At 40.0% G+C, this 26,102-nt stretch overlaps 1 protein-coding gene across 1 annotated transcript in view; it reads left to right on the forward strand.

Annotated features, from left to right (window-relative positions):
- Fbxo11 (F-box protein 11) overlaps positions 1-26,102 on the forward strand; it is a 90,641-nt gene that overhangs the window by 39,706 nt on the left and 24,833 nt on the right. Inside the window, exons 2-3 of the mRNA XM_008823047.3 lie at positions 24,494-24,621; positions 24,912-24,993. Coding sequence (XP_008821269.1) covers positions 24,514-24,621; positions 24,912-24,993 — 190 coding nt within the window. The 5' untranslated portion in view covers positions 24,494-24,513. The remainder of the gene's footprint in view (positions 1-24,493; positions 24,622-24,911; positions 24,994-26,102) is intronic.

A 26,102-nucleotide genomic window follows, 5' to 3' on the forward strand; every position in this document is an offset into this window, starting at 1 on the left:
GAGGCAGAGGCAGGCAGATCTCTGTGAGTTCAAGGCCAGCCTGGTCTACATGGTAAGTTCCAGGCCAGCTGGAAGACCCTGTCTCAAAGACCAGAAAAAAAAAAAAAAAAAAAAAGATTTTATTTTTGGACTGGAGAGGAACTGGGTTTGATTCCTAGCAACCCACATGATGGCTCTGTCACCCTCTCCCAACCTTCATGGGCACTTTACACATACCAGAATACATCCCAGCAATCAAAACACTACAAAAAGATTTATTTTTATTAGTTTTAATTTTATGTGTGTGTTTATGTGTAGGTATGTGCATGTATATGAGGGAGAGACTTTGGAGGCCAGAAAATGGAGTCTCTGTGGAGGCCAGAGACTTTGGGCCAGAGAGTTTGGATCCCCTGGAACTGGAGTTAACAGGCAGTTGTGAGCTGCTGTCCAACATGGGTCCTGGGAACAAAACGTGGCTCTTCTGAAAGAGCAGTAAGAGCTCTTAACCTGTTGAACTGTCTCTCTAGCCCCCAAATGACACTTTTTAAAAGGTTAAAAGGAGATATAGCTCATTGGGTAAAGTGCTTATTGCATAAGCATGAGTACCTGAGTTCCAATCCCTGGAACCCATGGACATAACAGTATACTTGTAAACCCAGTGTTTGAGGGAGGGCCAAAGATAGGCCAGCCAGTCTAGCCAGACAGAGACATCCGGGTTCAGCCTGTTTCAAAAAAAAATAAGATGGACGGGGCTGGCTTAGCTGTTGAGTGTTTATTGTGCAGAAGACTAAAGTTTGGTTCTCTGCATCTACATCAGGTGGCTCACACTGCCTGTAACTTCAACTCTGGGAATCCAGCTCACTCTTCTGGCCTCCATAGGCACGCATGCTCAAACACATACCCATAAATAAAAATAAATCTTTAAGGGGCTGGAGAGATGGCTCAGCGGTTAAGAACACTGGTTATTCTTACAGAAGACCTGGGTTCGAATCCCAGCACCCACGTGGCAGCTAATAACTGTCCCAGGGGATCCAACAGCCTCCAGTCCCAGGGGATCCCATAGCCTCTTCTGACCTCCAGGTATTGCATGACACGGGTGCACTTACCTATATGCAGGCAATACATACACGCATATACATAAAATACACGCATATACATAAAATAAAAGTAATAAATATTTTTTTAAAAAAATAAAATCTTTAAGAAATAAAATAGAGAACAGTAAAGATACCTAACATTGACCTCTGGCCTTCACATGCACACATGCAAGCACATGCTCCTATACACATATGCACATACCACACAGACACTCACAGTAGGAAAAACTGAAGATAAGAGGTTTTCCTTCTCTGTGATGAGGGGTCTATAGGTAAGTGAGCATCTACAGTTAGTATGAAGGCTCCATCATAACATTAGGAACCTAGTTCCTATTTTATTCATTCACTCCGCTTTTTGAACACATGAATTTTGTGCTATAAATTGTGTGTTCATGTGCCAACTTTGTGTCTAGCAGGAAGTATAAACTGTGAAGAACATTCTTTTAGAATGTATCCCAGAGTCTACAGAACACTTGTTTCATTCCCTTGACCAAAATCTAGTCACATGGCCAACTCAGTAGATAAATATGGGCTTTATTGTGGATGGTCACTACCTCCACCAACTGTGTGATGTGTGTCACAGATGAAATGATAGCCATTTCTGTCACACTGATGCAGATTCCTTATTGATACTAAGTATCAGATGTGATGTTCATTTATTTATTATACATTAGGGAAATTTTACTGTAGGTAGGTTGAAGTGTCCAACTGTTTTTTTTTTTTTTTTTGTATACATAGAAGTCTCTTCAAATGGTAGTTTGCTTTATAAATATTTTGGGGCCTGGAGAGGTGGCTCAGGTCAAGAACACTTGCTGCTTTTACAGAGGACTCAGCTACATGGTGACTCACAACTGTCTGCAGGTACAGTTCAGGGAATCCGGTGACCACTTCTGGACTTCATGGGTACTGCACCACATGGTCAACGTACATACCTGCAGGGAAAACACCCATATACATAAAAATTAAATATTGTTGGCAAAAATAAATGAGGCAAAGAGAGTGTTCTAGTCTCACATAGCAAATAGAGTATGATTAATAAAATAGTCCGTTGGGGATTCATACTGGGATCTGAAAAGATGAATTAAATTTCGGAGTTTTGCCTCTTTTCCATCCATCTTTCACAGTTGTGTGTCAAAATTCATGTACCTGTCATTGCCCTAGTGAATGAAGTAGTCATTTTCCTAACCTCTCTGGACTTCTCATCTCGATAGAAGTCTCTATTATTTATATGTAACACAGCTAGTTTTTGTTTACAGCATCTTGCCGGGCATGGTAGCGCATGCCTTTGATCCAAAAGGCAGGTGGATCTCTGTGAGTTCAAGGCTACCCTGGTCCACATATGAGTTCCAGGCCAGCTGGGACTATAGGGAGACTCTGTCTCAAAAAGACCAAAAAAAAAAGACAAACCCCAAAACTGTATCTCACTATGTTAACCCTGACTGGCTTAGAATTCACTGTATTTAACAGGCTGGCCTTGAGCTTGCAGTGGTACACCTGCTTCTGCTACCTCCTGAGTGCTAGGATTACGGGCATACATCATCACACCTGGCCTACAACTAATTTATTAAATTTAATGACTAGCAACATCTATTTAGGATGGATTCTCTTTACTTAGTTTGGTATTACAAACTTAGGCCAATGAAATTACATTCACAAGCTTGTATAAATGTTATCAAATTACTAACTCAAGTTTAAGATTCCAGTAAATATCATTTTTTGTTAATAATCTGTTTAAATAGCAAATAAAACCATAAATCTTGCTTTAGATTTATTTTTTTATGGAGGGTGCTGTGATTTTTTTTTTAATTAGTCTATTTAAATTTTTTTCTACCACAACTCTAATAAAAATTAGGGAACTTTTGAAATAAAGTTATAATTTTCATTTAGATACTTATATTAGGAGCTATTTATAAATCTTTGTTTAGGATAACCTATTAAACTGATTCCAGATTACACTGCAGTTCCAGTTGAGGCCGATGTAAATTTAAGCTATTTAAGTAGAAATTAAAGTATGTTTTCAATTTGTTAGGGTCTCTACCAGCTCGTAAAGCAGTATATCTTCTGTAAAACCAGCTAGAGATTATTTATGACAGAAAGCTTTAAGTAAAATTCTCATTCAATAATTAGCTCATTAGCCTTTAAAATTTTAAAGTGTCTTAAGTGTTTTGTCTGTGGGTGTCCCTGCGTCATGCAAATGCCCACAGAGACAGGAAGAGGGTGTCAGATCCCTAGAACCAGGGTTAACGACAGTCGTTAGGTGCCATGTGGGTGCTGAGAACCAAACCTGGGTTCTCTGCAAGAGCAGACAATGCTTTTAACCACTGAGCCAGCTCTCCACACCCCCCACCACTACCACCACCACCACCACCACTTTTTTAAAAGTAGCCCAGCCAGGTCTTTAACTTGCTCACCCTCTAGCCTCATCTTCTGAATGCTTACATTGCTGGAATTACAGCCTGCGTGGCTGCTCATTAGCTTTTCTGTGGTTATGACAGATCTATTTCCCATTGAGCTAATTTAACAGTAGCTTGGTTTTGGTTTTATTTTCTAGATTGAAATAAACATCAGTGCAGGACAAAACCTTACAGTTGAAGCTGATGTTAAGCCTTCAAACCAGTTGTTTTGGATTTGTCATAGTTAATAATTAGCATTCATATGCTTGATATTGTGATAATTGCTGTTGATGGAGGATCCAAAGAAAGAATTATATTGTGCATGTTTTGAGATTTTTAAGATTCTTTACCCTTTAGATTAGGTTTTTAAATTTTTAAAAATAGCGGGGCGTGGTGGCGCACACCTTTAATCCCAGCACTTGAGAGTCAGAGGCAGGCGGATCTCTGTGAGTTCAAAGCCAGCCTGGTCTACATAATGAGTTCCAGGACAGGTGGGGCTACAGGGAGACCCTGTCTCAAAAAGACCCCCCCAGCCAGCCTGTTCTACATAATGAGTTCCAGGCTGCCTGTGGGGCTACAGAGACCCTGTCTCAAAAAGACCCCCCCAAAAAAATTTTTTTTTTTAATTTTACGTGTATGAGTTGAGTGTATTGCCTCTGTGTATGTAAGTGCACCTGTGTCATGCAGTGCACGAGGAGGTCAGAATGATGTCGAATCCCCTGGAACTGGAGTTGCTGATGGTTGTCAACCACCATGTGGGTGCTGGGAATCGAACCCGGACCCTCTACAAGAACAGTTAACCGCTGAGCCTTTTCTCCAGCCCTGTGGTTTTGATTTTCACTTCTCCTCTTTAGTTCTTCCCATGCCACATTAATTCCTTTTTAATTCATGGTGCTATTTTTTTGGCTCAATGATTTACGACCCTTCTATATCATGAGCAGTAAACGTTTTTAAAATTCAAAGTGGTTTTAGATGTAACTGATTTGATTCAGAGTGGTTTAAACATAAACATCTCACATAGTTCTGTCTCTGATTTTCTGCAGTTGTGGTAGCTTTGCCCCTTCTCACTGTGTCACCATGAGTACTAGGTTAGTTTTCCTCCAGGAGCTGGGCTGACTACTGTAAATAATACAGCATTCACCCTTGTTTGATTCTACTAGGAGAAAAGAAAGGATCACTGCTCTCTCATAAGCCCCCCCCAAAAGAAAAAAATAGGGCCTTTAATCCCATAATCCTAGCACTCAGGAGGCAAAGGCAGGCAAAATCTCTGAGTTGAAGGCCAGCCTGATTTACATAGAAAGTTCCAAGCCAGCCAGGGATAGTGACACCCTGTCTCAGAAAAGCAAACACAGAACTGAAGGGATGGCTCAGTGATTAAGAGGACCCAGGTTCCAATCATAGCACCCACATGATAGCTAACAGCCATTCATAACTTGAGTTCCAAGGGATCCAAAGCCCTCTTTTGTCCTCCGTGGAAACTGCACGACACAGTACACTTACATGAAGACATAACACACACACACACACACACACACACACACACACAAATTATTTTTAAATTAAAATAAAAATGCTGGCTAAATTGCTTGGCCTTCCCAGCCCTGAAATCAGTGTGCAGATTGATCATCTGCCATGGACCTGTGAAGCCAGTTACAATGTCTGCTCAGTGTTTTCACAAAGTCTGCAGGGGCTTCAGTGAACAACTAAGTTTGAGACCTGCTGCACTGCCTCATCTAAGCCTTAAAATTTGTTATTTATTGTGCATATGCTGCATGCATGTGTGTGTGTGTGTGTGCTTGCACATGAGTGTGCCATGGGCATGCATATGGAGATCAAAGAACAGCTTTGTGAAGTGAGTTCTCACTGTCCACCTTTATAAACCGGTCCCTGCATTGAACCTGAGGTCTGAGTTGACCAGGCTCACATGGCAAGTGTCTTTACCTGCTCACTGGCCCAGAAAGTATTTTAGCTATTTGAAACAAAGTACCCAGCAGTTTCATTTATCCTAACACTAAGAAACAAAAGCAATAAAGACTTTGAGCAGTATAACATAGTTTTAAACCTTATGTACATTATTATTGGGGAAATTAATAAAGCTCCCATTCAGTGTCTCTTTTACTTTAAAAACGGGAAGATCCACAATTTTATTTCATTGGTTTATCAGAAAAGAGAGAGCGTCTGTACTGTCTCATTGACAGCTATAAAAAAGTGGCAGATAATGGGACAGAAAGAAAAGGAGAAGCATCTTACAGAAATATCTCAAGAAATCCAGCATGAAATATCTGTATAAAACCATCTCTTAAAAACATCCACTCACTGGGCATGGTGGTGCACACCTTTAATCCCAGCACATGGGATTAAAGATCCGCCTCAGGCTGATCTCTGAGTTCAAGGCCAGCTTGCTCTACATAAAGGGTTCCAGGCCAGCTGGGGCTACAGGGAGACCCTGTCTCAAAAAGAGGAAAAAAAACCACAAGCACACAAAAAAATTAACCTTTTTTTAACTTTGGAAATATTTTTAATTAGACTGACTAAAATTAATCTGCTATTTCGGTGCTTTCAGGGTGTAAACCCTCAGAGGTCCTGAAAACATAATCTTTGAGGGGAGTACAGGCTAAAATTTTAGCTGTTTATAGGCAAAAGATTAGAGCAGTCATTCCTGAGTGTCTTCCATATGAATGTACAAAAATGTATTTTTTTCCCTCCATGTAAGTCATTCAGAGCCTATTTTAAATCATGTCAAAATTTCCTTCTCCCTTCCTAAACCCCCAATTAGTATAAATCAGTTTAATCTTAACTCATATTATCATAAAAATTCATCATTGGTTGTGGAGCAAATTATTCCAGTCTCTGATTTTTAAAATATTTTCTTTTTACATTTTAATATTTTAAACTTTGGATAGGTAGGCTATATATTTTATTGTGGTAATATTTCGTCTAAATTTTAGAATCAAACACATTTCTGTGAATACTAGCTTTACATTATCCATGTTACTGATCAGTTCTGTTAATCCATTATTAAGTGTTGATATGAATAATATTAATTTTGTGGATATCAGTACTTCTAGACCTAGTAATCCTCTTAGAACAAGTATGGTTAAATTATTTTTAGTAAAACCATTTGGGCATGGTGGCACATGCCTATAAATCCCAGCACTTGAAGGCTAAGGCAGGAAGGTAGTGAATTCAAGGCTAGCTTGGGCTACATAGGGAGTTCCAGGTCAGTCTTCGAAATCTAGGAAGACTTTGTCTCAATTTTTGTTTTTCATCTGGCGGGGGTCAATCTTTTTGAGACAGGGTCTCCCTGTAGCCCAAGCTGTCCTAGAACTGACTGTAGACCAGGCTGGCCTTGAACTCGTAGAGATCTGCCTACCTCTGTCTCCCCAGTGCTGGGATTAAAGGCATGCACCACCACGCCTGGCTTGTTTTTAATTTTTAAAATTTATTTTTATGTATATGACTATTTCAAACACCTGCATGTACATAAGTGCACCCATGCATGCAATGCCTGTAGAGACCAGAAAAACAACGTTGGATCTCCTGGAACTGAAGTTAGAGGTAGCTGTTAACTGCTATGTGAGTGCTGGAAATCTAACCCAGATCCTCTGCAAGAGCAGCCTGTGTTCCTAACCACTGATTCATCTCTCCAGCCCCATATTTGTTCTGTTTTTTGATACAGAATCTCACTATGTATCCCTGGTTGGCCTCAGAGATCCACCAGCCTCTGCCTCTGCCTTCCAAGTGCTGGGATTAAAGGTGTATGCTATCATCCCTGCCCTTGTCTCAAAAAAAAAAAAAACAAACTTTTTTTTTTGCGGGGGGGGGCGGCTTTTTGAGACAGGGGCTCCCTGTAGCCCAGCTTGCCTGGAACTTGCTATGGAGACCAGGCTGGCCTTGAACCCACAGAAATCCGCCTGCCTCTGCCTCCCAAGTGCTGGGATTAAAGGTATGCACCACCATGCCTGGCTCAAAAAAAAAAGCTTTTTAAAAGTAAAACCAAAATTATTTCTAATTTTTAGATTTTATGCAATTGTCTTTTAGAATATTTAAAACAGTCCTTGGGAATACTAGATGAAAATTTTAATAACTTGTAATTCTTTTTTTCTAGTTTAAATTATTTAGTTGTAACATGAGGGTCCCCCCCTTGCTTTCAATTAATTATGCATTCATTTACAGTAACTCAAAGCAGTAATTTTTTAAGTCAATGCTTTGGCGCCACCTGCTGTTCTTTAATGTGACAGACCACTTAGTTTGGTAAAGCTTGTAGGTAGTTTCCAAAAATGGAATTTTAAGAAGGAAAGCACCCTGCTTCAAAAAGACAAAGACAAAAAAAAGGGAAAGCATGATATATCTGCCTTGATTGTACTTCGAAGCTAACAGAGTTATAGACATATAAAAATATCTTCGTACTATTGCCTCTGCTGCTTTTGCATGTTCATCCAATGCCTCTGAGTTCTGAAGACTTCGATGACTGAGTCTTACTGACAAAGGCTCCTGTTTTTTTAAATATCTCTTCTAGTGTCTGAACACCCCATTTGTCATCTTGTATAGTGTGTATCTTACCCATAAAGCTCTACATCTGTCCAAGCAGTGAAGGCCCACCCCATAATTCTAAACTATATTGACTTAACACTCCCCCCCACACGCACGGTTTTCATGTAGCTCAGGCTAGCCTCCACCTCAATGTGTAGCTGAGGCTGGCCTTAACTATAGCACTCAGAAGGCAGAGGAAGGTGGGTATCTCTAAGATTGAGGCCAGCCTGGTCTACACAGCAAGTTCCAGGCCAGCTTGGGCTGCAGGGAGACCCTGACTTGGTGATGGGGGGGAGTGGAAGTGGTACTGTTGGCCAATCAAAGCTAATCCCACTATTTCTGTGTCGTATTTAGACATTGTTGACTTCTGCTTCTGCTGTGATGATCTACTTACAGCATTCTTTGTATCTTCCTCATCCCAATATAATTTAATAATTGAAATTTTAGCCAGGCATGGTGGCGCACACCTGTAGTCCCAGCACTCAGGAGGCAGAGGCAGGCGGATCTCTGAGTTCAAGGCCAGCCTGGTCTACATAGTGAGTTCCAGGACAGCTGGGGCTACAGAGTAATTTTATATTTGCTCAAACCTTTAATTTTATATTTTTCATCTTGGTTATTATCTTCAGATCCCATCTTTTGTATAATGTATAATGATGACATTCAACACCATATTGGTTAAGTTCTACATGTTCGTTACCAAGATTAATAATCTATATATGTTAAGAACATAGGCCAAGTGTGGTAGCCCACGCCTTTAATCCCAGCACTCCAGAGGCAGAGGTAGGCCTGTGAGTTCTGGGCCAGCCTGGTCTACATAGTGAGTTCCACACTAGCTGGGGCTACAGAAAGTGTAAGCAGGGCATGGTGGCAAACGACTTAATTCCAGCTCTTGGGAGGCAGAGGCAGACGGATCTTTGTGAGTTTGAGGCCAGCCAGGACTACATGGTGAGACCCCGTCTCCAAAAAAACGAATTTATTATTAAAGTTAAGCAATTTGTCTAGAAGTTGAGTCTAGAAGTTGAAAATGAAGTGTGTTCACCTTATTATGAATATGGATGCATCTATTACCTCTATAATGCTAAATATGTACCAAAAGTAGCTTTCTCCAGTAGGTAGTATTACTGTCTCTGGGCCTTGGGCCACTCAAAAAGAATGTTTGTTTGTTATTTGTTTGTTTGTTTGATTGAGACAGGATCTCCCTGTAGCTCCAGCTGGGCTGGAACTTGCTGTGTAGACCAGGCTCATTACCTTGGAGCTTCCTCCCTCTGTTGCTTTTCTGAGGAGACTCCATTAGTTGTTGGATCCCATGTGGTCCTTAGTTTTGCTGAAATAAGTCTTCAAGTAACTTCCTAAGAAAGGTTATTTACAAGATTAGCTTTGCAAGTCTACATATCTGGAATATTCTTTATTCTATCTTCTCTTGTGTTTGAAAGTTTAATAAAGAGCTTTACTTCCTCTGTGACCTATAGTGAGTGCCATTGTTTTGACATCCACATACCACAGGTGTCCTTTGTTGTATTTTCAGAAGTGAAAGCTTTTTTGAAGTTTTGAGGAAATATGACAGCTACCTCTTGTGCTGTATGGGCATTTATATTTTGCTTAGACAGTAGTTTCTTCTGCTTTGCGTTAGCCAGCCAACATTCCTTTACTTTTGTGCCTTCTTAAAAATCTGTTGAAATCGTTTTTGTTCTGTGGTCCACACTGTTTCCTTGTTGTATGTGTTTGTTTGTTTCCATGCTAACAGTGTAGGAGTTTTGAAGATAAAATGAGTCAGTCATCCCCCCTTCCCAAGTGTCTGTTTTTCAAAGTTTGCAATTGAAATGTACTATGAAAGTAAACTGAGTATTAGATCTCTAACCATGGTGTTTTATTGACTTCACTATATCAGAAACTGATAATAGTGGTATATGTGTATATATATGCATGTAATGATATTAGCTGGACCACCATGTTTGGGAGTTTTGGTGGGATATTTTAGAGGAGGTGAGGAGTAGGGTGGGAGGCTCCTGCTCACATGCTTGTTCTCTTCTGACTACTGCTATTGTTCAAAACTTTTGTTGTCTCCTAGATTTGTTTATACACACTGCTACCTGTCTTCTCTTAACAAAATGTTTGATAAGTGTTACACTACTAGGTGGAAATGTTTCACATTTTGAACATAATGCAAAGACTTTTGTGTGGCCCCAGTGATTCTTAGAGTATGATCCTGGCCCAGCAGCTTCTGAGAGCTTATTAATACAAATTCTTAACTCCTCCCACCTTTTTGAAGCAGGTGCTTAATTTGTGTTTTATCAGGACTGCCACAAGATTCTGATAATTTGCACTTGTAGGTCTCATGGTCTACTTTCCCTCTAGTTTTGCAAGTGTAGAGGTGCAGACTAGATAGGCTAGCTAAACTTACACAAAGTCATACAACAAAGTACTCAGATCTAACATTTCACACTGGGTTTGACTTTTTATAAGTTGTAATTAAAACTAAGGTAAGAAACTTGTAAAAAGTTTTACACAGAATGTGGGGTTTATCTAAACAAGAAGCTGTGGGGCAGTGGGTAGAATATGTCTTGGGAACAAATTAGCAAGTTAAACTAATAAGTGGTCTTTCATAGTAGGAGAACAGAGATTTTATGTACTTTTTTTTTTCTTTTTCACAGTGTGGTATATTGATAACTTATAGCTGCAAAGCTGGGCATGGTGATGCATACCTATAATCCCAGCAATTGGAAGGCAGAGGCAGGAATATCAGGAGTTCAGGGTCATCCTCAGCAACATAGCAAGTTTGAGGACAGCCTGAGCTACATGAAACACTGCCCCCCTAAATAAAATAAATAAGATAAATTGTACATTATTCTTGGCTAGTGTTACTGTATGTAATGTTTTGTTATTAATAGGGAATCAGTACAGAAGTTAAGACATGTAGGCCTGAAGAAATGGCTCAGTGTACAAAGGCATTTGCTGCCAAGTCTAATAAACTGTTCAATTCCAGGGGCACACTTGTTCCCTATGCACAAACGTGTATAAGGAACTTACTGAACACAGCGGGGCTACCAAGCCTGAGTTTTAAATATTCCTAGACATTGTACTGTGGCTGGCTACAAGACTATGGAAAAATAACTGATGATGCCTATCCCATTAGCTTTTCTTCTTCCAGTAAATAGTTACGTCTTATGTGGCATTCACAAAGGAAAGGCTAAACAGTTAATGTTTGTAAGACTAAAACAGGAGCTGGATGGGGGCTGGAGAGATGGCTCAGCAGTTAAGAGTAATGGCTATTCCTGCAGAGGACCTGGGTTCTGTTCCCAGTACCCACATGGTGGCTAACAACTGTCCATAACCCCAGTTCCAGGGAATGCCCTCTTCTGGCCTCTACAGGCATTGTATGCATGAGTGAGTGCACTTACATATATGTAGATGAAACATTCATACACATAAACGGGGGGGGGGTGCTTTTTGAGACAGTCTCCCTGAAGCCCTAGCTGTCCTGGAACTCACTATGTAGACCAGGCTGGCCCTGAAATCACAGAGATCTGCCTGCCTCTGCCTCCAGAGTGCTAGAATTTTAAAATTTAGAAAAAAAAAAAAATGGGAGCTGGAGCGATGGCACAACTTCAATTCCCAGCACCCACATTGGATGGCTCACAACCACATATAACTCCAGTTAGTTCCAGAGATCTGATATCCTCTTCTGGCCTCTGTGACACCCATATACACTCAACACAAACATACATACATACCTACCTACATACATGCATACACACACTTAACAAAATAAAAAAATACATCTTTAAAACAACCCAAAAATGTGGGGGAGATAAAATAGCCTTACATCTTGCTCATCACTTTTATTTCCTGATTGTGGTGGTTCTTTCTCCAATAAGCCTAAACCAGTGATATGTATTTCATAAATTTCTCAATTTCATGTGAAAATAAGATTACAGACATGGGGCCTGGAGAGTTGGCTCAGTGGTTAAGAGCACTGGTTACTCTTGCAGAGGACCTGAGTTCAATTCCCAGCACCCAACATGGTGACTGACAACCAGCTGTAATTCTAGTTCCAGGGGACTCTTGACACCCTCTCTACAGGCATTGCACGACACAGGTGCACTTACATACATGCAGGCAATACACTCATACACATAAAATAGAAATAATAATTTAAAAAAAATATTAGCCATGCATGGTGGTGTTCACCTTTAATTCCAGCACTCGGGAGGCACGATATTAGAGACAGGCTACTGTTTTCTTTGAAACTATATGGATATGTGTTCTCTTTGTGACAGTGCCTTACAGATGCCTTTTATTATGGTACTTACTGTGTTGCTTTCAGTTGTTTGCATGTCTCATTCCCCATTTTTCTTGTTGAATAGAAAGATGCATATGAATTTTGACACTTAGGGAATATTGAAAATGGAGAACTATTTTCATAATATGAAAATAAAAGAATAACATAGAGGAAAGAATTTTTAAGTTGACAAGATTGGTCAGCACTTGTTTTGCAAGCCCAATGACTTGAGTTCCTGTCATGCCTAGAACCCATGGCAGGAGAGAACTAATGCCCAGACTTTGTTCTCTGACCTCCAAACATGGCATTTAAAGAATTGGAGGTGGGGGGTTGAGACATGGTCTTATTATGTAGCTCTGGCTGACTTGGAACTCACTGTGTAGACCAGGCTGGCCATGAATTCACAGAGATCTGCCTGCCTCCGTCTCCTGAGTTCTGGGATTAAAGGCATGTGCAATCACGTGCAGCTAAATTTAAAGAATTTTTAAATGTTCCATTTTATGAAAGGAGGGCCTATTTTCCACTCCCCAGAAAGGCTGAGAGAAAATCTCGAGAAAACAGAATATGATACATAATAGAAAAGAGTTAAGATAGATACTCCTAAGGGATATAAATTCTTGAATTAATTGTCAGAAAGTCAGAGATTTTATATTTCAAGTTTAAAGCTTGAAATTTAATCAGTTCTGGGACAGATTTTTTTTTTCCTACACACTGTTGGTCATTTTGACAGAAACATAAAAATAATAACATTGTACTTGAGTCAGTTGAACTAAAAAATACTTTTATATTGATTTGTGTGTGTGTACATGCATGGGTGCACACATGCACATGCTCTCATGACATGGTGCCCCACATGGAGTCCAGAGGACAGCTCTCAAGACCCCCCCCCCCCAAAAATAGCCAGGCGTGGTGGCACACACCTTTAATCCCAGCACTTGGGAGGCAGAGGCAGGTGGATCTCTGAGTTCGAGGCCAGCCTGGTCTACATAGTAAATTCCAGGACAGGTGGGGCTACAGGGAAACCCTTTCCCAAAAAAAAAAAAAAAAAAAAAAAAAATTTACAGTCCACTTTATAGTATATGATTTTCCCATGAATTGGATGGATAACACATCAAACAATATAAATAATTGCCTCCTGAGTGTTGGAATCAAAGGCTTGCACCACCACACCTGGTTCCCAGTTCATTATCTACGTCCCAGATAACTCAGTGCCATGCATTCAGTTTATTTTGAGCATCCCTGCTCGAATGTTCCACAAGTACCTCAAAACTTAAAATCTAAACCTTTAGATGTTAATAAGTCTTCACCATTTGTCCTTCACTACATGTTTTGACTAAACAGAGCAGCTGACAATTCTGTCACTCTTGTGCTCCAGATGAACACCTTCAGATTCTCATAAACACTACTCGTATTTGACTTAATTACCAGTTATATAATTTTCTTTATTCAAAACACCTTCAGTAATAACCCAGCCTCATCCAAGTTTGGAGTAGATTGTACTTTCTGTTTATCCCTGTTACTCATGTGACTCATTATTACCTCCTTGTTAGTTGTATTTCTTAAGCTCTTGGGAGGACAAATAACGCTACTCTGGCTGACCTGTTTGACCAGTACTAACTAGCACCATGCATGGCATACTCATTTATTTCCCACTCATTCAGCAAATTTTTAACTATGCTTTGAGCCAGGCAGTCTAGAATGAATAGTTTTACATTTCTCCAGTTTAGATTAAGCCTCAGACTTTATTTTTATTTTATGTGTATGCATGTATTGCCTGCATGAGTGTAAGTGTACTCATGTTGTGCATTGTCCGTGGAGGTCAAAGGGGGCATCAGATTCCCCTGGAACTGGAGTTAGGGATGGTTGTTAGCTGCCATGTAGGATGCTGGGAATTGAACCCGTGTCCTCTGCAACAGCAGCCAGTGCTCTTTAACCACTGAGCCATCTCTCCAGCCCTAAGCTTTGGGCTTTCTTTATAGTTACAGTATCAAAGATTTAGTCTTGATAAGTTGTCATAAAATGATCAAAGTTGGGTTTTGTTTTTTTGTTTAGGTAGGTAGGCTTAAGTTACTCCCTAGTTTATGTGATGGTGAAAATTCACCAGGAATGTGTACCTGTATATATAAATAAATACATTAGTGCAAGGTACTATATAGCATTCTACTGAATAATTAAATTTTGAACTAAAATTTAAATTTTATAACCTTGTGTGTAACTATAAATATAACCAGAAGGATCTGATTACGTATTATACGGCAAGTCAAGCTTTTTAAAAACACTTTTAAAATACTTCCACTTTTTTGGACTTTGTTTTCAAATAGTTGCCTTTTAGGTAAAATATTTAAATTAAAGAGTATTTAAAATGTTATGTCTTCAGTTTATTCATGAATTTTTTTTAGTTGGGAAAAAGCTGCCGTGGTTCCCAGCTGTGTTAGAAACAGTTGTCAAGTGGTAGTTCTTTGCACTGTGAGACTAGGAACTGTTTCTAAACACACAGTTGTTACTAGCACAGATTTGCCTAAGTTTCAAATCTGATCTGGGTCTATGAGTAAGTAATTCAGAATATATGTGGTGTTTGTGTGTGTGTGTGAGGGGGTGACTTCTGTATATTAATTTCCATAAGTTACTTTTTAACCTTAGGTTAGGTTATAACCTAAAGTATAAAAAGACATTAAACCTAGCAAATCAGTGGTACAGGCTTTTTTCTTCAAACCTTTGAGATGATTGTGTGTGTGTGTGTGTGTGTGTGTGTGTGTGTGTGTGTGTATGAACAAGGTATTCTGTTGGACTTAGGTTGGGAAGATATAGGATTCCTATTTGAATCCTACTTAAATTTTCATTGCTACTGGATAATAAATGTTCGAAGATTTTTTTAATTAAGAAGCATGTTTATTTTGTAAAGGCCTTACTTATCAAAATGGTCCCTATTAATAAATGAAGACTGTAATATATAAGATTTGAAATAAAGTCTAGAAATTATATATGTATCTTTCAAATTGCACTTGTTGCTTTTGGGACTGTTTCCTACACTCTATCCCTGGCTGGCTTGGAACTTGCTACACAAAGATTCACCTGTCACTGCCTCCTGAGAGCTGGAATTATAGGTGATACCCAGCTTACATATTAACTTTTTATCCTTTTTAAAAAAAAATTTTAATATTTTTATTTTATGTGTATGAGTGTATTGCATGCATGTATGTGAGTGCATACCACAGAGGTCAGAAGAGGGTGTCAGATTGCCCTGGAACTGGAGTTAAGGACGGTTCTTAGCGTCTATGTAGGTGCTAGGAATCCAATCCAATATATTAAGTAAATATATTAAAGTAAATTTTACTATTTTATATAGCTACTAGAAAATTAAAATTACACATGGTTTGTATTCTCTTTTTTATGCAGCATATCTTGTAGAGAACGTTTTTTTCCTAATTTGAAAATTAAATTTTCTCTTTAAGTTTTTGGTTGAATATAATTTTTGTTTTGAGAGTTAAAATTTAGCAAGTAGTCTTAGTTTACAGCCAGATAGCTAAATACTGGTATTCCATGATAAAATATGAAAGTTATAAAGACTAAGAAAGAAAAATTAGGCCCACTATATATACAGTCACATACACCATAATCCCAGGGGTCAGAAAGATCAGAATTCAAGGTCACCCTCAGCTAAGTAGCAAGTTTGATAACCTGGGCTAGTATGAGACCTAATCGAGAGAGAGAGAGAGAGGGGCAGGCAGTATTTGGCAGCTACCATGGACCCTTGGCTTTCTGAATTGTTTTGCATATTTATATAACAAATCACTTTTTTGTTTTTTGAGACAAGGTCTCGTTATGTAGGTGTCTGGCCTAGAAGTCACTATGTAAATCAGGCTGGCCTCAAACTCACAGAGATCTACCTGTCTCTGCTTCCCCAGTATAGATAATTTTTATTACTTGTATGCCAGGCCTATCTTGGGGAATACATCTCTATAATTTCAGAAGGGAACAAAAGATAATGGATGTATGGTAATACAAACATAGCAGAATGAATAGCAAAACTGGAAAGTGTACCTAAACTCCAGGAAGGAAAGAAGTAAGTCACAAGTGCTAGAGATGAGAGAAACCAAAGAAGTAAGTGGGAGCTAGTGCTGCTGTATGGTAGGACAGGGACTTTGTGGTCCCAGTTACATGTTACATGTTACATGAGATCTTGGGGGTGGAATTTTAGTGCACACATAGGCACAAGAACTGTGACCTTTGGACTCTTCGAAATAGAGCTCTGTGGACTTGGAAATGTGACCTAAAAATTGAAAACTTCCCTAATTGTGGGTAGTGATGAGAAAAAATGCCCACAGTCAAACACTCAAGAACTAACTTAATGATAGAAAAATCTAAACAATAATATGAAATGTATGGTGAAGGGAATGAGGTGGCTCAGTGGGTAAAGGCAATTGCCACACAAGTCTGACAACATGAGTTTGATCCCTGGAACCCACAGTGGAAAGACAACTCCTGAAAGTTGTTCTGTGAATACACACACACACACACACACACACACACACACACACACACATCTATATGAATAACACATATATACAATAAACAAATATTTGAGGAATTAAAGAAGGAAATAAAACATGATAAAGTTTAACAGACCAGTGTGAAAGAGTAAACCAAATTAATTTTCAGAAATTAAAGTTGGTAGCACACACCTTTAATCACTTGGAAGGTACAGGCAGAAGGACCACCATAAGTTTAAGGCCAGCCTAGTCCAGATACAATAGTTCCAGGGCTATGTGACTATATGGTAAGTCCCTGTGTCAGAGAGAGCTGGGCCAGAGATCAAAATTGTACAGATGTATATCAGTGTTAAGAGTGTTTGTGTAGACTTTTAAGGTTAAGGTATAAAGAAAGCTATTACCTGGGCATGTTAATCCCAGCACTTGGGAGGCAGAGGCAGGAGGATCTCTCTGAGTTCAAGGCCAACCTGGTCTCCATAGTGAGTTCCAGGCCACCTGGGTCTACAGGGAGACACTGTCTCAAAAAGATTAAAAAAATAAAGTAAAAAAAAATATTTTTTATTATATAGCCTAGGATAGCCTTGAACTCATGATCCTCTTGCCTTAACCTACATGCTGGAGGAATAGACATGTGCCATAACACCCAGCTAAGAATATTTTTTATATTGAATTTTTGTGTATTTCATACAGAAAATCATCTTTATAACCCTTCCCTTTTGGCACCCTCCCATTACCACACACACACACACACACACACACACACACACACACACACACACGATACTGGAGTTCATATCTTCTGTCATTTGTGTTAAGGCCTATCATGTAAAGTTAGTGTCCCCAGATGTCCCTCAGTGCACGTTCATCCACTGGGATCTAGTCAGTCTATCTAGAATCCCTCCCTTTAAGAAGGTCAGCTCAGGGCTGGAGAGATGGCTCAGCGGGTAAGAACACTGGCTGTTCTTGCAGAAGACCCAGGTTTGAATCCCAGCACCCACATGGCAGCTAACAACTGTCCATGGATTCGACAGCCTCTTCTGTCCGTCCTGTGGGCATTGCCTGACATGGGTGCACTTAAATACATGCAGGCAATACACAAATATGCATAAAATAAAATTAATAAATATTTTTTAAAAAAAAATAAAGATCAGCTCATTCTCATCCAGCAGTAATCAGCTGCCAATAATTCTTCTACTAAGATTGGGGTCTGCTGTTCATTTCCACAGTTCTGTGCTAGGTTTTTGTCTGCTTACGTTTGCATGGGTTTTGTGCATACTGACACCATTGCTGTAGGTTCATACGTGAAGAGTCCAGGAGCCTGTAGGACTATTTCTGTATGGTCATGCACCTCCTTCCTGACTCTTAACAATCTTTCCGCCCCCCTCTTCCACAATGATCCCTGAAGTCTGGGTGAGTCCTGTCCAAGGACCCACCCTTTGGAGACTCTTACTCTATATTTTGGACATTTGTGACCTTTTGCGTTCCTGGCCCTCTGTTGCATGAGGGAGCTTCCTTAATGAGAATTGAAAGATGCATTAGTGTTCTCTTTATCCCTTGTTCCATCTTCTGTGAGCCTTAGGTTTAGAGGTTGCATCCTAGATGTGCCACTTAGGTTTGGGCAATTCACAGAGAATCTCTGTGTGACCATTTGTGGAACTCATAACTATCTCTGTTGAAAAAGAAGCTTCTTTGATGGGTGGTGATTGGGACACTTGTCTATAGATTTAAGGATCCATATTACATTTGTCAAGGGGTGTGACAGCTTTGGAGTTTTCTCTAAGATCTTTGACCTCTCCAGCTATATATGTATTTGGCTATGTTTACACTGCCACACATTAAGTTGGCTTTAAGTTCAATTAGGTAGTTGTTGATTGCCCCCAAGATAAAAGTGCCAGTATTGTACCCATGTCCTTTGCTGTGGTCATCATTAATGTGGTTTTTAGGCCTTGAAGCTGGGGTTGGACCATCAATTGATGTTGTCTCTTAGCAACTTGCATGGTGCTCTTCAACACCTTGAGAACTACCCTTCAGGGGAGATGACTTCCAGGTCAGTTCCGGCTCCATTGCTCCAAATTCTGTGTCCAAAGTATGTCCTGTCTTCAGCAATAGGGTCTTACCATCAAGCTCTAGAAGATAATCAAGGACTGGGGCAGTAACCTGTGTAATTTTGGGAGCCTGTTTTTTAAATGAAATAATAGCTAAACTTTAGTTAATTTTGCTATAGTACCTCAGACTTCAAAAGTAATTTCCATGGTGCATAATAAATGTATAGTAAAAATTGATGGCTGGAGAGATGGCTCAGCAATTAAGAACACTGGTTGTTCTTGCAGAAGACCTGGGATCGAATCCCAGCACCCACATGGCAACTAACAACTGTCTGTAACTCCAGTCCCAGGGCCTCTTCTGACCTCGGGCATTGCACGACATGGGTGCACTTACCTACATGCAGGCAATACACTAATAAATGTATAGTAAAAATTGATGGCTGGAGAGATGGCTCAGCAATTAAGAACACTGGTTGTTCTTGCAGAAGACCTGGGATCGAATCCCAGCACCCACATGGCAACTAACAACTGTCTGTAACTCCAGTCCCAGGGCCTCTTCTGACCTCGGGCATTGCACGACATGGGTGCACTTACCTACATGCAGGCAATACACGCATATACTTTAGGCATTCACTGAGGGTCTTGTTACATATTCCTCATGAAAAAGGGAGACAAACAGTTATCTTTACTATATGAGATTATTTATGCTTAAATGTTAATTTACTGAGTCAGCTGACTGGAAGGCTTCTACTTATACCACCACCTCCTTTTAAAAATACATTTTTGGCCAGGCATGGTGGCTCACACCTTTAATCCCAGCACTTGGGAGGCAGAGGCAAGCGGATCTCTGAGTTCGAGGCCCAGCCTGGTCTACAGAGCAAGTTCCACGCAGGGGAGCTACAGGAAGACCCTGTCTCAGAAAGACCAAAAAAAAAAAAAAAAATACATTTTGGGTGCCAGGCGTGGTGGCACTCCTTTAGTCTCAGCACTCCTGGAGGCAGAGGCAGGCGGATCTCTGTGAGGTCAAGGCCAGCCTGGTCTACATAACGAGTTCCAGGCCAGCTGGGGCTACAGGGAGACACTGTCTCAAAAAGAAAAAAAAAAAACATTTTTGGGACTTCATGTATTATCACACACCTTTGATCCCAGCACCTGGGAGGCAGAGGCAGGCACATCTCTGTGAGATTCCAGCTGGGGCTACAGGGAGACCCTATGGGTTTGTTTTTTTTGTTTTTTGTTTTCTTTTTGGTCTTTCTGAGACAGGATTTCTGGCCTGGAACTTACTATGTAGATCAGGCTGGCCTTGAACCCACAGAGATCTGCCTGCCTCTGCCTCCTGAGTGCTGGGACTAAAGGCATGCCACCACCACACCTGGCGGTGAGACCCTGTGTTTTTTGAGAGAGAGAGAGAGAGAGAGAGAGAGAGAGAGAGAGAGAGAGAGAGTGTGAGAGTGAGTTTATATGTATGAATGCTTTGCTTGAAGTATTAAGTGCAGCTGTGTTGTGCAATGCCCATGGAGGCAAGAGCATGTTGGATCCCCTGGACCTGGAGTTACAGATGGTTAGCCACCATGTGGGTGCTAGAAACCTAATCCAAGTTCTCTATAAGAGCAGCAAGTGCTCTTAAATATTGAGCCATCTCTCCAGCCCCTAAAATTGTATGTTCTTAAACAGTATTCTTTAATTTTGCCTATTTTTCCCCCACTATTTTTGCCTTCAGTTTACTTGTCAAAGAAACAGGCAGATTGACTTGTAGTTTGTAGCTTGATCAAATTCTAGTTTGTTGTTTTTGATGAGATAAGACTGTAGGAAATACAAAATCTTCTGATTTTTTTCTTTTAGTGATACTAAGGGTGACTGATATTTAGTAGTTAAATTCAGTAATTTATTAAGAAATTTCAGGGTAGTGATTCTGCAGTCTTACTATTTACTGATAGAGCTATCTGTAGAGAAGTTTCTCTTTGTCTATTGTTATCAGGTGGTTCAGTTTATAGTAAACCTAGAAGATCAGATATTTGATCATTCTTCATCTTTTATCAGTTTGAAAATGATGGGCTTATTTTTACCAGCATCTTTCAGAGTAAACTTTTTTCTTCTGTATCTATGAACTTACAGATTTAAATATATTTCCTCCAGTTCTTCCAATTCCTTCTTTTCTTTAGCCCGTAAGAGCCTCTTCAAACTGATTCCCTGTCCTGTAGAGTTTATATTTGTGTGTAGGGGTGGGGGGGACTAAATATGTTCCATACATAAATATATATGTAGTTTTGTTTTTTGCTTTTTTTTTTTTAATAGTTTGGGCCTTGTGCATATTAGGCAAATGCTGTTATCATTGTTATAATCCCCAGCTCTGGTTTTTATACTTGACTGTATATTAGAGGTAGTCCTCATCAAACAATACAGAATTCCTTTATATTTTTTATTTTTTTTAAGTCTTTCTGAGACAGGTCTTCCTGTAGCCTCAGCTGCCCTGGAACTCACTATGTGTAGACCAGTTTGGCCTTCAACTCACAGAGATCCATCTGCCTCTGCCTCCCCAGTGCTTTATATATATATTTTTTAATTTTTATTTTATGTGTATGTGTGTATTGCCTGCATGTAAATAAGTGCACCCGTGTTGTGTAGTGCCCGCGGAGGACAGAAGAGGCTGTCAGATCCCCTGGAACTGGAGTTACGGACAGTTGTTAGCTGCCTTGTGGGTGCTGAGATTTGAACCCGGGTCTTCTGCAAGAACAGTGTTCTTAACTGCTGAGCCATCTCCCCAGCCCCACGCTTTATATTTTAACAGCATAGTCCATTGTATAGGTGTAAGTAAAGGCTTGCCAAATTTACCTTCCAAAGAGCAATGAAAAATCCTGTTTTCCTCTCCTTATCTTCTGATAATACTAATATGTAAACAATATTTTGTTCTTGTTTTTGCTTTTAGAGGTGGGGAGGGGGGGGAGTCCCTGTAGAACAGGCTGGCTTGTGAGATCCACCTGCCTCTGTTGGGATCAAAGGCATGCACCACCACATCTGACACTTTTTTTGATCTTTGATAAATAATCTCGCTGTAGTTTTTGTTTACATTTCCTTAATTTGGAACTGCCTGTTCTGTCACGTCTTTGACCCGTGTGCACCACTACACTTAGCTTGTTGATATATCCTATAATGATTTTGGGGCCATTGAATATAAAGGAATTTCTCTTTTGCAATGTGTTACACACATTTTTTTCCCTATCTTAATTCTTTTTTTCTTTTTTTCTTTCTTTTTTTTTTTTTTTTTTTTTTTTTTTTTTTTTTTTGTCTTTTTGAGACAGGGTCTTCCTGTAGCCCCCAGCCACCCCAACTCACAGAGATCCTCCTGCCTCTACCTCCCAAGTGCTGGGACTAAAGGCGTGTGACATCGTGCCCAGCCCTGATCTTAATTCTTTTGGCTGTGTTTTGTGGCGTTTACTTTTTAAGAAGATTTACACTATTGGAATTTACTAGATTTTATTGTTGCTCTGGTTTTTCTTTCCTTTTTTGTTGAGACAGGGTCTCACTATATAGCCTTGGCTGGCCTGGAACTCCCTATTTAGACCAGGCTGGCTTGGAACTCACAGAGATCTACCTGCCTCTGCCTCTTGAGTACTGAGATTAAAAGTGTGCATCACCACACCTGGCTAGAGTTGTTTTGTTTTGTTTTGTTTTTAATTCAAACTTAAAAAAGAATTAAGGTCAGAGTCCATCTGTCCTCATTTCCATTCACACACGCACACACCCGAGTTCTTTAAGAGTTGACAGCATGTTGACTTTTTACAACCTAGTACTTTAGTATATCTTTCCTACAAAAAGAATATTCTCCTAAATGATGATACTACAACTCTTTAACATCAGCAAGTTAACACTTACTCGGCACTGTTTTCTAATCTTTAGGCTCCATTCAGTTTTTACAGATTGTTGGAATAGTATTCTTTTTCTTTTTCTTTTTCTTTTTTTTTTTTTTTTTTTTTGACCTTTTTGAGACAGGGTCTCCCTGTAGCCCCAGCTGGCCTGGAATCAGACTGGCCTCACACTTACAGACATCCACCTGCCTCAGCCTCCCAAGTGCTGGGATTAAAGGTGTGTGCCACCACGCCCGGCAGAATAGCATTCTTTTTACAAAATGATCTAGATTTCGTTTGGTTAACCCTTTCTCTTCAATCCCAGAGAACCACCTTTATTCTCTAACAGTCATGGCAGAGACCATTTATTTAATAGAACAAATCAGAACAAATTTGGGCTTCTTTGATGATTCTTCGTAATTTAATTCAGGTTATGAATCTTTTATCAGGAAGATCATAGAAATTCTATGATTTTTTTGTTTGCTATCAGGTGACACACAATTTTGTTTTATTAATGACAGTGTTAACTTCAAGCTTTTAAACTTGTGGTTGGCATCTCTATTAGATTTATTTTGTTTCTCTTTTTACTTATGTGGGGAGATAACTTTGTCATCATCATACTTTTCAACATATTTATAACAAAACTGATTGCTATTCTCTGGGTTATCCCTTTACTCTGGTTACTAAGATTTATGACCCAGTGTAATTACCCCTTTTCAAGCTTACCTCCATGTCATTTTACGCCTTTATCATTCCTTGAGCGCTTTCTTTCTGCTATGCAATATCCCAGGCTTATCTTATGCTTTTCCTGCCCCAGCCCTGGAATCTGCCTCTTCTCTAAGGAGTATGAAAATTCCTTGTATAGAGAATATATCCAGAAGCAAGATCCAACTGCTGGTCATGCTCACTGCCCTGAGAAACTTGGTCTTCTCAGGCTCTGTCAGTGTTGACAACTAAGGATGCTAAGCATATTTGTCCACACATCTAAACACCTGCGTCTGTATTTATATAATCTGTAGTTTGAAAGCCGTGAGTTCACACTTTTAGCTCCAATTCTAGTCTTAACATTAAAGGAACTTTTTTCCATTTTCTCTCTTTTTATAGTTATACCTGTCTTCTCTGACAGTGAGAAATCTGGCTTCCATCATCCTATTTACTTATTTGGCCATCATTTTACCTTGTCTGTGATCCATCTCTGCCATCACCTCTCCTGTGTGAAGCTCTTCTCTCCCTGCTCTGCCTCTTGATGGCCCTGTTCTGGCTACTTCCTTTTCCCCATCCCTATTGCAGACTTTTCATACCCCTCTAAGCGTACCCTCTGTGGCCCCTTTCAGTCTGGTTGGTATGTAGTTCAACTGTCTCCTTTCCTTTTTGTTGTGACACTCCTTGCCAGACTGCGCACCTCACTTTGCTGCCTTGTTTGGGCTCTGATCATGTGGTCCTGCTCCTGTCAGCAGCTGTTTTTCAGTGTCTTCTGAGTTTTGTAGGCATCTAACATCTGTTGAATGGTTATCCAATTAATTGGCTAGTTTTATACAATAGTTGTGTGTATCCTTTCTCTTGCCAAATTTGAAGTTTTAAAGTTCACTGCAGTCTTAGACCCTTTAAAAAAAGACAGATTCTGTGTGTGGTGGCACACACCTTTAATCCCAGCACTTGGGAGGCAGAGGCAGGGGGATCTCTGTGAGTTCAAGGCCAGCCTGGTCTACATAGTGAGTTCCAGGATAGCTAGGGCTACAGGGAGACCCTGTCTCAAAAAAAAAAAAAAAAAAAAAAAAAAAAAAAAAGGACCAAAAAACAGATTTTTCTTATTTTTTTTAATCTTATTGCAGATGATGAGGTACCTGCAGATATGGTTGCAGAAGAATCAGGTCCTGGTGCACAAAATAGTCCATACCAGCTTCGCAGAAAAACTCTTTTGCCAAAAAGAACAGCGTGTCCTACAAAGAGCAGTATGGAGGTAAGTTCACTGTAATTGGTAATTAAAGAATTTTAGGGGAGCAGGGCGTGGTGGCGTACCCTTTAATACCAGCACTTGGGAGGCAGAGGCAGGCGGATCTCTGTGAGTTCGAGGCCAGCCTGGTCTATATAGCGAATTCCAGGTCAGCTGGGGCTACAGGGAGACCTTGTCTCAAAAAGACCAAAAAAAAAAAAAAAAGAATTTTAGGGGAAAAAAATAATGTCATTATTCTTTTGAGGTAATTATTATATGCAGTAGAAATATTTGCTTAGTTTTCTTTGTTTTTGAAGGGTGCCTCAACTTCAACTACAGAAAACTTTGGTCATCGAGCAAAGCGTGCAAGAGTGTCTGGAAAGTCACAAGATTTATCAGGTATTTTGTATGGGAAACTAAGGGGTAGGGCAAGATGTTTTAAAAATTAGTATTTGATGCCAAAAAATAAATATTATTTGAATATGTATTTTTTTATTTTATTTTTTTTATGTGTATGAGTGTGTTGCCTGTATGTGTGTATGTGTACCCATGTCATGCAATGCTTGTGGAGGTCAGAAGAGGGTGTCAGATCCCCTGAAACTGGAGTTACAGATGGTTGTTAGCCACCATGTGGATGCTGGGAATCAAACCCAGGTCCTTCGGAAAAGCAGTCAGTGCTCTTAACTGCTGAGCCATCTCTCTAGCCCCTTGAAAATGTATTAAAGTATGTATTAGAATCCTAACCTTTGGGTTTTTTGTTTTTTTTTTTAATGTGTATGAGTGTTTTGCCTGCATGTATATAAGTGTACTACAGAAGCTTGGAAGGGACATTTTATCTCCAGGAATTTGAGTTACATTTGATTGTTAGCCACTGTGTGGGTACTGGGAACCAAAGCTGGGTCCTCTGCAAGAGCAGCCAGTGGTCTTACCCACTGAGCCATCTTTCCAGCCCCCTCTTTGACTTTTTAAGATTTATTTTTATTTTTTATTTTTTATTTATTTTTTGGTCTTTTTGAGACAGGGTCTCCCTGTAGCCTCAGGGGTCCTGGAACTATGTGGACCAGGCCTCGAACTCACAGAGATCCGCCTGCCCTGCCTCCCAAGTGCTGGGATTAAAGGCATGTGCTGCCACACCCAGCAGATTTAGTTTTATTTTTAATTATGTGTATGTGTATTTGCACTTTAGTGCAGTTTTCTGCAGAGACCAGAAGAGGGTGTTGGATCCCCTACAGCTGGAGTTCCGAGAGGTTGTAAGGTACCCTGACATGGGTGCTGGGAACTGAACTCCTCTCCTGCAAGAGTAGAGTGTGCTCTTGACTATGGAGGCATCTCCAGCCTGACTTTCATTTTTGTTTAAAAATGCTTTTTGTCACCAGGGTCTGGTGATAAGGGCCCATAATCCCAGCTACTCAGGAGAGGAGGATGGAAAGAAAGTTCAAGGCCTCCCTAGATTTACAGAGTAAATGAGTTCAAGGCCAGCTTGGTAACCTTAGCAGAACCCTGGCTCA

This window comes from Nannospalax galili, unplaced genomic scaffold (genome assembly GCF_000622305.1).
Source record: "Nannospalax galili isolate Female #2095 unplaced genomic scaffold, S.galili_v1.0 scaffold286, whole genome shotgun sequence".
In the NCBI taxonomy this organism is placed as follows: Eukaryota; Metazoa; Chordata; class Mammalia; order Rodentia; family Spalacidae; genus Nannospalax; species Nannospalax galili.